Source organism: Scyliorhinus torazame, chromosome 18 (assembly GCF_047496885.1).
Source record: "Scyliorhinus torazame isolate Kashiwa2021f chromosome 18, sScyTor2.1, whole genome shotgun sequence".
In the NCBI taxonomy this organism is placed as follows: Eukaryota; Metazoa; Chordata; class Chondrichthyes; order Carcharhiniformes; family Scyliorhinidae; genus Scyliorhinus; species Scyliorhinus torazame.
The window spans coordinates 95107338-95121660 of NC_092724.1; the positions used below are offsets into that span (position 1 = coordinate 95107338).

Here is a 14323-nt window from a genome sequence, read left to right on the forward strand (position 1 = left end):
TGCTTGTTCACGGTTTCTGAGCTTCTTCGCTCTCAGTGAAAATTCCTCAGCAGAAAATTGATGAAATTTATTTTGTTGTTTCCCCGCAGTCCACATAAATATAATAAATTTGAAAGCCACTTGAGATGAAGCAGATGTAGATGGTGAGGATAATCAAATAAATCAGACAGCTCTCCAAAACCAAGCACATTAACAGCAAGGCATGTTCGGTCAGTTTGCCTGCATGTGCTTTGCAGCAGATGCTTCCACATCAGAAACAATTTGTTTGAATTTGGATCATTTTGTTCGGTGTTGGTAAAAACTTATTTGGGAGTTTGAAAGTCCTGATTAAATCCATTCCAAATACTTGTAATATATCTTCACTTAATTGCAAGAGGGTCAGCTATGGTTACTGCTTCCATCTCTGCAAAAAGGAAGCACATTGAATACTGATCTTTAAAGTGAAACCTTCCCGTTTTCAGTGACAGAAATGAAACCAAATCTGAAATTCGGACAACCGAATTGACGTGTGTCAACTTGTTTCCGCAGAGTAAACGAGCACGGTTGCGGGCGTGGATTCAAGCCAAGCTGCCACCCTGTCTCAGGGAGCGTGAGGGCTGGTCTCTCTACCTCTTTCCACCACAGTCCAAGTAAGGAACTAAAAACGATGGACCTTGTGCTGTTTAGTAAAAGGAATGAATTTGATTTGATTTGATTTATTGTCACATGTACCGAAGTACAATGAAAAGTATTTTTCTGCAGCCGAGGGAAAGTACACAGTACGTACATAGTAGACAAAAGAATAATCAACAGAGAACATTGACAAATGGTACATCGACAAACAGTGATTGGTGACAGTGCGGAACAAGGGGCCACCAAAAGCATATACATGAGCAAGAGCAGCATAGGGCATCGTGAATAATGTTCTTTCAGGGAATAGATCAGTCCGAGAATTTCCAGAAACCCATTGGGAATGTTTCATTTTTTTTGTTGCAAGAGCAGAACAATGGGGTTGTAAAAAGAGGAAATTGTTGACCCTACTCAGTCACACAAATTGCACTTAGGTTGCATCTTTAATGTTGTAAAGCAACCCAGAACATTCCACAGCGGTGTACACGAGCAAAATCCAACAGTCAGCCACATAAGGAGATGTGAGGGTAGATGACCACAGGTCAAAGAGGTAGGATTTCCAGACATTGAGACTGGACAGGCGGTGAGGTTCAAAGAGGAAAATCCAGACCTTTGGGCCCAGCAACTGGAAGCACGGCCACCAAAGGAGGAGGGATTAAAAGCAGGGATGTCGGAGTTAGTGGAATACAGATATCCCGGTGCACAACCTCCAATCCCCGGATGGTCATATTCCAGAGGTACCCGCTCAAGATGCACTTGGTGCACTCCATGAAAGTCCCCATGCACTGACTACATCGGATATCCCCAGGGAGTTTGGACGATGGGCAATGCCTCTGGTTCTGGAACCCTCTGAAGATCTGAAGGTCAGAGACTTTGGATGGTTCCGACTTACTTACCAGAATAGTAACCCAGGAAAAGTTAGAAGGATTACAACCAGTTCTAACTCCTGGGTAACGATATTACTCCAGCTCCCCATTAGACATCAAACTATCACCCTGACTACCCGACTCACACCCCCAACTCCCCCTGACTATTCTCCCCAACCTCATTACCATTTTGAAGCCCAACTACCCCCCTCACCACCCAACTGCCCCCATGACTACTCCCCCAACTCTGTGACAAGCCTAACCCGATTACCCCCGACTACCCGAGTATCAACCCTGACACCCTCACCCGCTTAGCTGCCATCCTACCCCCTCACCCGCCTGATAACCTGCACCCTCACTCGCACATCTGCCACCCTACCCCCTCACTCACCTTCCATCCTACACCCTCGCCCACCTGCCACCCTACCCCATCACCCACCCACCTGCCACCCTACCCCCTCACCCACTTGCCACCCTACCCCCTCACCCACCTGCCACCCTACCCCCTCACCCACCTGCCACCCTACCCCCTCATCCACCTGCCACCCTACCCCCTCACCCATTTGCCACCCTACCCCCTCACCCACCTGCCACCCTACCCCGTCACCCACCCACCTGCCACCCTACCCCCTCACCCACTTGCCACCCTACCCCCTCACCCACCTGCCACCCTACCCCCTCACCCACCTGCCACCCTACTCATTCTCCCATTTACCTGACACCCTACTCCCTCACCCACCTGCCACCCTACCCCCTCACCCATCCACCTGTCACCCTACCCCCACCCACCCACCTGCCACCCTAACCCCTCACCCACCCACCTGCCACCCTATCCCCTCAACCACCCATCTGCCACCCTACCCTCTTACCCACCTGCTACCCTACCCCTTCACCAACCCACCTGCCATCTTACGCCCTCACCCACCTGCCACCCTACTCCCTCACCCACCTGCCAACATACCCATTCACCCATTCACCTGACACCCTACTCCCTCACCTACCCCCTGCCACCCTACTCCTCACATATTAACCTATCACCTTGCCCTCTCAACAACTCACCAGCCACGCTATCCCCTCAGCTACCTCCTCGTCCACTTACCATACACACATATGGTACCAACTTGGATAACCTCAGGTTAACAGAGGGCAGAATCCTGGAGGCCGGTGACGAGTGTATTAGAATTGTCAGATCTGGAGGTGACACTAGTATGGATGAGGTTTTCAGCAACAAAAGAGCTCAGTTAAATGTTGCGGAGATGAAAATAGGTGGTCTCAGCGACCGCGCAGATAGGTGATTAAAACTCACCTCGGTTTCCACGGCAACCTTGGGCGGGATTCTCCAACCACCCGCCGGGCCGGGGGGCGGCATGAATCCCGCCCCGCCGCCCCAATGCTGGCTGCCGGATTCTCCGGCGCCAGTTTTTCGGCGGGGGCGGGGGCGGGAATCGCGGGCCCCCCCCCCGGCGATTCTCCGGCCCGCGATGGGCCGAGTGTCCGCCCATTTTCGACGGATCCCGCCAGCATAAAATACACCAGGTCCGTACCGGTGGGACCTGGCTCTGCAGGTGGCCTGCAGAGCCCTCGGGGGGGGGGGGGGGGGGGGGGGGGGGCGGGGAGATCTGGGCCCCACAGTGGCCTGGCCCGTGGGGCCCCACAGTGGCCTGGCCCGTGAAATGGGCCCACCGATCCGCACTTGTTCCCTCCGCGCCGGCTAGTGTAACGGTCCGCATGGCCGGCGCAGAGAAGAACCCGCCTGCGCATGCGCTGGGATGATGCCAGCACACGCTGGCGCTCCCGTGCATGCGCCAATTTGCACCGGCTGGTGGAGGCCCTTCGGCGCCAGTTGGCGCGGCGCCCAGTCCTTTGGCACCAGCTGGCGTGGCGCCAACCCCGCCGGCACCGGCCTAGCCCCTGAAGGTGCGGAGGATTCCGCACCTCTTGGGCGGCCCGACGCCAGAGTGGTTCATTCCTCGGCGCCGGTACGGCCCGCCCCGCTGGGTAGGGGAGAATCCAGCCCCTTGTTTCTTTCGTTGGCATCAAAGGTGAGATTTATGGGATAATCACTCTTTTACCTTGAAATTTGTACCAACTTGCCGACTGCGATATAATCGCACTTTCAAGTCACTGATTTGAAAACAACTTCAATTTTGAATGGCAGACAAGCACCTTAAGCCATTCCTGAAACATGGTTAAAGGATGGTCACGACCAGGTGTTAAATATCCAAGGGTATCAAACTATTCGGAAGGACAGAGTGGATGGTAAGGGAGGTGGTGTAGCTCTTTTATTTAAGGATGACATCCGGGCAGTAGTGAGGGATGACATCGGTGCTATGGAGGATAAGGTTGAATCCATTTGGGTGGAAATCAGGACTAGTAAGGCGAAAAAGTCATTGATAGGAGTAGTCTATAGGCCACCAAATAGTAACATTACGGTGGGGCGGGCAATAAACAAAGAAATAACTGATTCATGTAGAAATGTACGGTTCCATACCAGCCTCCCTGAACAGGGGCCGGAATGTGGGGACTAGGGGCTTTTCACAGTAACTTCATTGAAGCCTACTTGTGACAATAAGCAATTATTATTATTATTATAAATGGTAGAGCAGTTATCATAGAGGATTTTAATCTACATGCCGATTAGTTTAACCAGGTCAGTCAAGGCAGCCTTGAGGAGGAGTTTATAGAATGTATCCGCGATAGTTTCCTCGAACAGTATGTAATGAAACCTACAAGAGAACAAGCAGTCCTAGATCTGGTCCCGTGTAATGAGACAGGATTGATTAATGATATCATAGGTAGGGATCCTCTTGGAAGGAGCGATCACAATATGGTGGAATTTAAAATATAGATGGAGGGTGAGAAGGTAAAATCAAACACTGGCGTTTTGTGCTTAAACAAAGGAGATTACATTGAGATGAGAGAAGAGCTGGCTAAGGTAGACTGGGAGCAAAGACTTTATGGTGAAATAGTTGAGGAACAGTGGAGAACCTTCCAAGCGATTTTTCACAGCGCTCAGCAAAAGTTTATACCAACAAAAAGGAAGGACGGTAGAAAGAGGGAAAATCGACCGTGGATATCTAAGGAAATAAGGGAGAGGATCAAATTGAAGGAAAAAGCATAGAAAGTGGCAAAGATTGTTAGGAGACTAGAGGATTGGGAAATCTTTAGGGGGCAACAGAAAGCTACTAAAAAAGCTATAAAGAAGAGTAAGATAGATTATGAGAGTAAACTTGCTCAGAATATGAAAACAGAGAGTAAAAGTTTCTACAAATGTATAAAACAAAAAAGAGTGGCTAAGGTAAATATTGGTCCTTTAGCGGATGAGAAGGGAGATTTAATAATGGGAGATGAGGAAATGGCTGAGGAACTGAACAGGTTTTTTGGGTCGGTCTTCACAGTGGAAGACACAAATAATATGCCAGTGACTGATGGAAATGAGGCTATGACAGGTGAGGACCTTGAGACGATTGTTATCACTAAGGAGGTAGTGATGGGCAAGATAATGGGGCTAAAGGTAGACAAGTCTCCAGGCCCTGATAGAATACATCCCAGAGTGCTAAAAGAGATGGCTCGGGAAATTGCAAATGCACTAGTGATAATTTACCAAAATTCACTAGACTCTGGTGTGGGTCCCGGTGGATTGGAAATTAGCAAACATGACACCACTGTTTAAAAAAGTAGGTCGGTAAAAGGCAGGTAATTATAAGCCAGTTAGTTTAACTTCGGTAGTAGCGAAGATGCTAGAATCTATCATCAAGGAAGAAATAGCGAGGCATCTGGTTAGAAATTGTCCCATTGGACAGACGCAGCATGGGTTCATAAAGGGCAGGTCGTGCCTAACTAATTTAGTGGAAATTTTTGAGGACATTACCAGTGCGGTAGACAACGGGAGCCAATGGATGTGGTATATCTGGATTTCCAGAAAGCTTTTGACAAGGTGCCACACAAAAGATTGCTGCATAAGATAAAGATATATGGCGTTAAGGGTAAATTAGTAGCATGAATAGAGGATTGGTTGATTAATAGAAAGCAAAGAGTGGGGATTAATGGGTGTTTCTCTGGTTGGCAATCAGTAGCTAGTGGTGTCCCTCAGGGATTGGTGTTGGGCCCATAATTGTTCACAATTTACATAGATGATTTGGAGTTGGGGACCAAGTGCAATGTATCCAAGTTTGCAGATGACACTAAGATGAGTGGTAAAGCAAAAAGTGCAGAAGATACTGGAAGTCTGCAGAGGGATTTGGATAGTTTAAGTGAATGGGCTAGGGTCTGGCAGATGGAATACAATGTTGACAAATGTGAGGTTATCCATTTTGGTAGGAATAACAACAAAAGGGATTATTATTTAAATGATAAAATATTAAAACATGCTGCTGTGCAGAGGGACCTGGATGTCCTAGTGCATGAGTCGCAAAAAGTTGGTTTACAGGTGCAACAGGTGATTAAGAAGGCAAATGGAATTTTGTCCTTCATTGCTAGAGGGATGGAGTTTAAGACTAGGGAGGTTACGCTGCAATTGTATAAGGTGTTAGTGAGGCCACACCTGGAGTATTGTGTTCAGTTTTGGTCTCCTTACCTGAGAAAGGACATACTGGTGCTGTAGGGTGTGCAGAGGAGATTAACTAGGTTAATCCCAGAGTTGAGGGGGTTAGATTACGAGGAGAGGTTGAGTAGACTGGGACTGTACTCGTTGGAATTTAGAAGGATGAGGGGGGATCTTCTAGAAACGTATAAAATTATGAAGGGAATAGATAGGATAGATGCGGGCAGGTTGTTTCCACTGGCGGGTGAAAGCAGAACTAGGGGGCATAGCCTCAAAATAAGGGGAAGTAGATTTAGGACTGAGTTTAGGAGGAACTTCTTCACCCAAAGGGTTGTGAATCTATGGAATTCCCTGCCCAATGAAGCAGTTGAGGCTCCTTCATTAAATGTTTTCAAGATAAAAATGGATAGGTTTTTGAAGAATAAAGGAATAAAGGGTTATGGTGTTCAGGCAGGAAAGTGGAGCTGAGTCCACAAAAGATCAGCCATGATCTCATTGAATGGCAGAGCCATCGAAGGGCCAGATGGCCTATTCCTGCTTGTAGTTCTTATGTTCTTATTAAGGAGTAAGCTGCAAACAGTCGAACATTTTTTGAGACTCGGGAACTAAATTTTGAAAAGATCCCAGGCAATTGTATTTAACAGTCACTGATAAGCCAAAACAGCAAAGTCAACATTCACAGACATCATATACCTTGAACAGTTCTGTTGACATCATTTTTGACTCTTAATGTTATGGGTTCAAATCCCACTCCAGAGAGATAGGCCAGAATTCTACGTATTTGTATGGCTCCCCCCCCACCCCTCCCCCCCCACTCCCAGGAGTGTGCTGACTGGTGGGGGTGCCATGAAATTAGGTAGTCTGGCGGGGGCCTCAGACGTGCCTCCACTGCTACATTATCAGCAGTTGTTTCCCTGTTTATATGTACGCAATGCTCTGCTCTGACCACTGGCAAATCTACTCTTCACTAGCTGCTCAGCATCACTTGAATGAAGGTACACCAATTCCTCAAATAAGTAGGTGCAGCACAAAAGGATTGGAACAAGGAACGCAGCAGTCACAGAGATGGTTGGAAAAAAACTCATCTGTGAACCTTGCGAAATCAGCACACACTCTGTTGGTGACTCAGTGCAAATTCCAAATGTGAATATGTGGATCTGGAAATGCTGCCGGAATGCCTGGAGAGGTAGGAATGCAGAGGCCCACAGAAGACTGCTGCAGTCCCTTTGGAATGCTGCAGGGTTCAGTCACTCATTTGACCTTTTCGAATCTTTAACCAGTTCACCTTTGAGTGTTACTATTGAACCTGCTTCCACCACCCTTTCAGGCAGTATCTTCCAGGTAGCAACAACTTGCTGAGCACTTATATTCCTGATGTTGTCTCTGATTCTGTAGCCAAATTTCTCAAATTTGTGTCCGCCGGTTACTGATTCCTTTGCTATTGGGAACAGTTTCTCTTTATTTGCTCTATCAAAACCCTGCAAGATTATGAACCTATAGAGTTAGGTAAAGTCTGTTCGTTTTGGTCACCAGTTGTGAGGTGATGCACATATACTTGTTCCGGGTAAAGGGTAAATGGATATTTTTCTTTTTCAGGATCCGTCTCATTTGCAGCAAAATTATTTCGCACAAGATGTTCGACCACATTGTTCTGGTCATTATCTTCCTGAATTGCATTACTATCGCCATGGAGAGACCAAAGATCGATCCTAAGAGTGCAGTAGGTTTTATTTCTCCAACTCAATTTTTACAGCTGGTTTGATTTGTATGATTACAATGCCTATGGGTAATTTACGGTGGGTTAGAGGACTAAGATTTATACTGTGGGGTGAACTGGAACTGGTCTCCTGGTCCTACATAAGGTCTGTTGAAATGAGCACTTTAAAAATGAACTTTGAGGATAACAGCAAACCAAAAGTAGTCGGAGGTTGGGGAACTCATGGTATGCCACTTTCGATCAGGCTTCATCCGAGATTTGAGGAAAGGGTAAATCTATGGGCTGTGTTTTTGCACCACTACCTACTCCCCCCAAGTTGGACACAGAATTGGGCGTGTGGTGGGGGTGGGGGGATAATTAAGTAAATGTTGGCATGGCGGCCTGAGAATGCTGTACTCCGTGCCAGCCATTTTGGAGGAGGTGCGTTTTGGACTCATGAAGGTCACTTGTACCCAAGAGGCAGCCAGGCAACTAGTCTTGCGAAGAGCCTTGTTAAAGGTAGGTTTGAGAGGCTGACTAGGAATTTTCAGTTGGCCTCTAGTCTTCAAATGCAACAGGGGGGGGGCTCAAAAGCCGAGAGACAGACACCCAGCAGAAGGCTAAGCGGCTCGGATACATGGCAGCCCTGCAAGGCCCTCCCTGCCTGCCTGGGTAGTGGTACAGCCAACCACCATCCTGTAGAGCTGTAGAGGCTTCACACAACCCCTTACAGTGCTGGCCTGGCTGCATTTTGTTTTATATATATTGCTGACAGGAACCTTCTTGATGAAGCGCCCTCCCAGTTATTTACTACAATCGGATGCTTCTCTGAAGCTTGGAAGACCTCTAATTGGCCCCTTATATTCGAGAGTCTGCCCATCACCCTGAATTGGACATGGAACCTGTCTCGGTGACAATTGAGGACTCAGACATGTAAAAATCCTAACTTTATTGTGGTTTCCCATTTAAGACAGAGATGAGGAGGAACTTGTCTCTCAGAGGGTAGGTAGTGTTTGTAATTCTGTTCCAGCTGTGAAGATGGGATCCTTTTGTGGGGAAGCCACAAAAGTGATAGTGCCACCCCTGCAGGGGGTGCCAGCCACTTCTCCAAGAACTGCACAACACTCCTTCTGACCAGATTAAGATGAAGGTGTTAGCTAGGAGCTACATTTAGTTGCCAAGAGTAGACAAGGAGATAGAGAGTGTGGTCAGCCGTTGCGAACATTGCCAGACTGAGCAGACTCTTCCACCCACAGGTAAACTGCACCCTTTGGAGTGGCCTTCCCTGGACAAGGCTTCACATTGATTTTGTGGGCCTTTTTATGGGAATTATGTTTTTAATTGTTGTTGGCACCCACTCAAAATGGTTAGATATCCAACTTGTGCTTTCAGTGACTGCGTCAAGCACGGTTGACAAACTACGACAGATTTTCACCATACATGGACTACCAGGGGTTAATCGTTTCTGAGAATGGCACCGCTTTCACAGCCGGAGAATTTCAACTCTTCATCAAATCTAATGGGATCCAGCACAAATGTGTGGCCCCCATCCACCCCGCTTCCAATGGGTTGGCGGAATGAGCTGTCCAAACCTTTAAAGCCTCAATGAGGAAACAATCCAACTGACCACTGCCAGTACATCTAGCAGATTACTTATTCTTGTACAACACGGCCCCACATGCCAGCTTTGGGGTTACACTGGCCGAATTGTTGATGGTTAGGCGCCTGAGGACCCTTCTTGACCTCGTTTTTCCAAATTTGTCGGAGAGGGTGGAGACTAAGCAAGCCTCCAAGAAGGAATACCATGATTCATCCAAGGGAGACAGGTCATTTGAAGTGGAGAATTTAATTTACATCCAAAATTTTGGAGGAGGAACAGCTTAGTTGTTGCAAAGACAGTGTCATGTGTCATCGACCGACAGAGCCACGAAGTGCGGAAGCCTGTAAATCACATGAGAAGGTGGGAAGCTGACATCCACCCAATTGGGTGTCTTGACCCAGTAATAATTATCAGTGTATCATCCACAGAGTCGGTGGTGATAGAACCAAGGTCTTTCCGCGGGAGATCTCGGGTGACAACGGAAGGAGCTGAGGAGGGTGTCAGTACTGCCCCATCAACAGGATTTGTAAATTTGCTTGCCCCTGATGCGGACTGTGATGCTTCACGTATGGAAAAACCGGTTGCTGAGTTGTGACGCACAGCCTGGGTCCAAAGGTTCCCTGATAGAGCGACCTTATGAACCTCCGGGGCCAGATCTCCCGCGCACCCCCGAGGACTCCGCAGGCCGCCCGCACAGCCAGGTCCCGCCGGTAAGGACCATGTTTGATTTATGCCGGCGGGACTGGCCGGAAATGGGCGGCCACTCGGCCCATCACAGAGCGGAGCATCACCGGGAAGGCCACTGCCAACGGCCCCCGACTGGCGCCACGAGATTCCCGCCCACACCAAAAAAACGGCGCCGGAGAATCTGGCAGCCAGCATCGGGGCGGCGGGGCAAGATTCACGCCGCCCCCTGGCGATTCTCCGGCCCGGCGAGGGGGCGGAGAATCCCGCCCCGTATGTCTGCTGATGAGCAACAGCACGCCCACATTAAAAGATGTCCCGCACCAGGTGTCTACCTAGAGGAAACCAACACACCTCCAACTATCAGCGATCTTGAGTCCAAGGACTGATCAAACCTCCCGGAAACACCTGCTAAGCCTACGATTGGGCTCATCAGCCATACAAGGGCACACAGAACCCATGACCAATAACATGAAGTTTCTTAGGTAGACTCGATCCTCATTAGCATACTCATTAGCAAGTGATCGCTGAAGAAGAAGAAGACATAGTTGCATATAAGAGGTTTTTTTTGTGAAATTGTAAGGGAACTTATGGGGGAGAGGAATGTTGGAACATGGCCCCTTTAAGGGCGATTCCTCGTGAGCCACGTGGCCCACCCGGAGCATATGGGGAAGGAGTTTGTGAACCTGGGTCTAATGGTGCCGGGCATGGACCATGGTAATGAGGGATCATCATTTTATGGGATGTGGGCGTCGCTGGTTAGGCCAGCATTTATTGTCTATCCCTAGTTGCCCTACAGAAGGTGGTGGTGAGTTGCCTTCTTGAACTGCTGCAGTCTTTGAGGTGTAGATACACCCACTGTGCTGTTAGGGAGGAAATTCCAGGATGTTGTTCCTGCGACAGTAGAGGAACGGTGAAATATTTCCAAGTCAGGGTGGTAAGTGACTTGGAGGGAAAATTCCAGATGGTGGTGTTCCCAGGTGTCTGCTGCTCTTGGCCTTCTAGATGGAAGTTGTCATGGGTTTTGATGGTTCTTTCTGAGGAACCTTGGTGAGTTACTGCAGAACATCTTGTAGATGGTACACAAGGCTGCCACTGTTCGACGGTGGTGGAGGGTGTGAATGTTTGTGAAGGGAAAGCAAACAAGTGGGCTGCTTTGTCCTGGATGGTGTTGAGCTTCTTGAGTGTTGTTGGAGCTGCATTCATCCAGGCAAGTGGAGGGATTTCCGTTGGCAGCACGGTAGCATAGTGGTTAGCACAGTTGCTTCACAGCTCCAGGGTCCCAGGTTACTGGGTTACGGGAATAGGGTAGATACGTGGGTTTGAGTAGGGTGCTCTTTGTAAGGGCTGGTGCAGACTCGATGGGCCGAATAACCTCCTTTTGCACTGTAAATTCTATGATTCTATGATTATACTCCTGACTTGTGCCTTGTGGACAGATTTTGGGGGGGTCAGGAGGTGAGTTACTTACCTTGGGATTCCTAGCCTTTGACCTGCCCTGGTAGCCCCAGTGTTAATATGGCTAGTCCAGTTCAGTTTCTGATCAATGGTAAACCCCAGGATATTGATTGTGGGGGATTCAGTGATAGTAATGCAGTTGAATGTCAAGGGGTGGTGGTTAGATCCTCTCTTGCAGGATATGGTCATTGCCTAGCACTTGTACCTTGCCACTTGTCAGCCAAGCCTGGATAGTGTCCTGGTCTTGCTGCATTTGGACATGGACTGCTTCATTATCTGAGGAGTGCGGAACATTGTGCAGTCATCCGCAAACATCCCCACTTCTGACCTTATGATGGAAGAGCGGTCATTGATGAAGCAGCTGAAGATGGCTGGGCCTAGGGCACTACCCTGAGGAACTCCTGCAGTGATGTCCTGGAGCTGAGATGATTGACCTCCAACCACCACAACCATTTTCCTTTGTGCAAAGTATGACTCCATCCAGCGGAGAGTCCCTGATTCCCATTGTTTCCAGTTTAGCTAGGGCTCCTTGATGACATTCTCAGTCAAATGCTGCCTTGATGGGGGCAGCATGGTGGAGCAGTGGGTTAGCACTGCTGTCTTACGGCGCCGAGATCCCAGGTTCGATCCCGGCTCTGGGTCACTGTCCGTGTGGAGTTTGCACATTCTCCCCGTGGATTTCGCCCCCACAACCCAAAAATGTGCAGGCTAGGTGGATTGGCCACGCTAAATTGCTCCTTAATTGGAAAAAATGAATTGGGTACTCTAAATTTTTTTTTTAATGCTGCCTTAAATGTCAAGGGCAGTCATTCTCACCTCACCTCTGGCATTCAGCTCTTTTGTCCATGTTTGTACCAAGGCTGTAATGAGGTCACGAACTGAGTTACCCTGGCGGAACCTAAACTGAGCGTCCGTGAGCAGGTTACTGCTGAATAAGTGCCACTTGATAGCACTGTTGACTCCTTCCATCTCTTTGCTGGTGATGGAGAGTAGACTGACAGGGCGCTAATTGGCTGGGTTGGATTGTCTTGTTTCTTGTGTACAGGACACATTGCCGGGTAGATTAGAACAATAAACATACAGTGCAGAAGGAGGCCATTCGGCCCATCGAGTCTGCACCAACCCACTTAAGCCCTCACTTCCACCCTATCCCCATAACCCAATAATCCCTCCTAACCTTTTTGGACACTAAGGGCAATTTAGCCTGGCCAATCCACCTAACCTGCACATCTTTGGACTGTGGGAGGAAACCGGAGCACCCGGAGGAAACCCACGCAGGCACAGGGAGAACGTGCAGACTCCGCACAGACAGTGACCCAAGCCGGAATCGAACCTGGGACCCTGGAGCTGTGAAGCCACAGTGGTAGCCACGTGTGCTACCGTGCTGCCCCATGCTAGTTAATTCCACACCCCAGCTCTTTCTCCCATATCCCTGTAATTTTCTCTCCTTCATGTATTTATCCAATTCCCTTTTGAAAGCTACAATTGAATCTTTTTCCACCACTTTATCAGACAGTGCACAGAAATTTAAATTACTCATTGTGCAAAAACATTTTCCCCTCACCTCACTTCTGCTTTCTTTTGCCAATCACCTTAAATATAGGAACACAGGAAATAGTAGCAGGAGCAGGCCATTCGGTTCATCGTGGCTGCTCTGCCATTCAAACAGACCATGACTGATCATCTGCCTCTATGCCATTTCCCCCCACTATCTCCATATCCTATTCTCATCTACCCTGTCACACCCTGCAAGAATTTTATAAGTTTCAATTAGACCACCTCTCATTCTTAGACGTTCTAGAGAATACAGGCTCTATCTCCTCAATCTCTCTGAATATAACAACCACGCCATCCCAGATTACTCTGGTGAACCTTCATTGTGCTCCCTCTATGGCAAGTGCATCCTTCCTTAGATAAGGAGACCAAAACTGTAAACAGTACTCCAGATGCAGTCTCAACAACGCTGTGTACAATGACAGAAATTCCTGTACTCAAATCCCCTTGTGATGAAGGCCAACAAACCTTCCCAATTGCTTTCTCCGTCTGCATGCTCGCTGTTATTGACTCATGAACAAAGACACCCTGGCGGTCCCTTGGGGCATCAACACTTCCTAACCTCTCACCATTTCATAAATACTCTGCATTTCTGTTTTTCCTTCCAAAGTGGAGCTTCACACTTATTCACATTATATTCCATCTGCCAAGTTCTTGCCCATTCACTTAACATGTCCAAATTCTCTTGAAGTCTCCTTGCATCCTCCTCACAACTCACATTCCCATCTAGATTTGTGTCATCAGCATATTTGGAAATGTTAGGCGCGATCTACCGACCACGTTATGCCTGAAAGGGAATGTGGTGCCATGCTGCCGGACGATCCCTCTTCCGGGACCTACCCGACCTGCCATGCCGCGCGAGATCTAACGCGATCTCTCAAGACGTCGCAATGTGAATCCAGCCCACTGTGGGTGGATCACTTTTTGGCAAATCTGCATATTAAAGTGAGACAGTTAATCTCATTCTAATATGCACTCCCACAATCTTCCCAAGGTGATGGGATCTAACCCTTTCGCCTTGGAGATCTTGGGCGTGTGCCATTCAGTGCTGGTCCCCACAACGGACCAGATGGAATGGCACTCGCGGGTCTACCAGGGGATTGGAGGCCCCCAGGTACTTACCATCTGGGCAAGGTGGCACCCTGGCACTGCTGCCACCTGGGCACATTGGCACTGCCAGCCTGCTGCCAACCTGACATTGCCAAGATGCTCTTGTGAGGAAAGGTTGAACAGGATGTGACTATACTCATTGGTGTTTCACAGAATGAGAGATGGTCTTAGAATCATAGAATCCCTGCAGTGCAGAAGGAGGC

The 14323-nt window shown here is 48.5% G+C and overlaps 1 protein-coding gene across 3 annotated transcripts in view; it reads left to right on the forward strand.

The window, feature by feature from the left end:
- Positions 1-14323, forward strand: part of cacna1g (calcium channel, voltage-dependent, T type, alpha 1G subunit) — a 541990-nt gene that overhangs the window by 290651 nt on the left and 237016 nt on the right. For all 3 annotated transcript variants that reach the window (XM_072483051.1, XM_072483052.1, XM_072483053.1), the window contains exons 17-18: positions 529-629; positions 7615-7738. In XM_072483051.1, coding sequence (XP_072339152.1) covers positions 529-629; positions 7615-7738 — 225 coding nt within the window. The remainder of the gene's footprint in view (positions 1-528; positions 630-7614; positions 7739-14323) is intronic.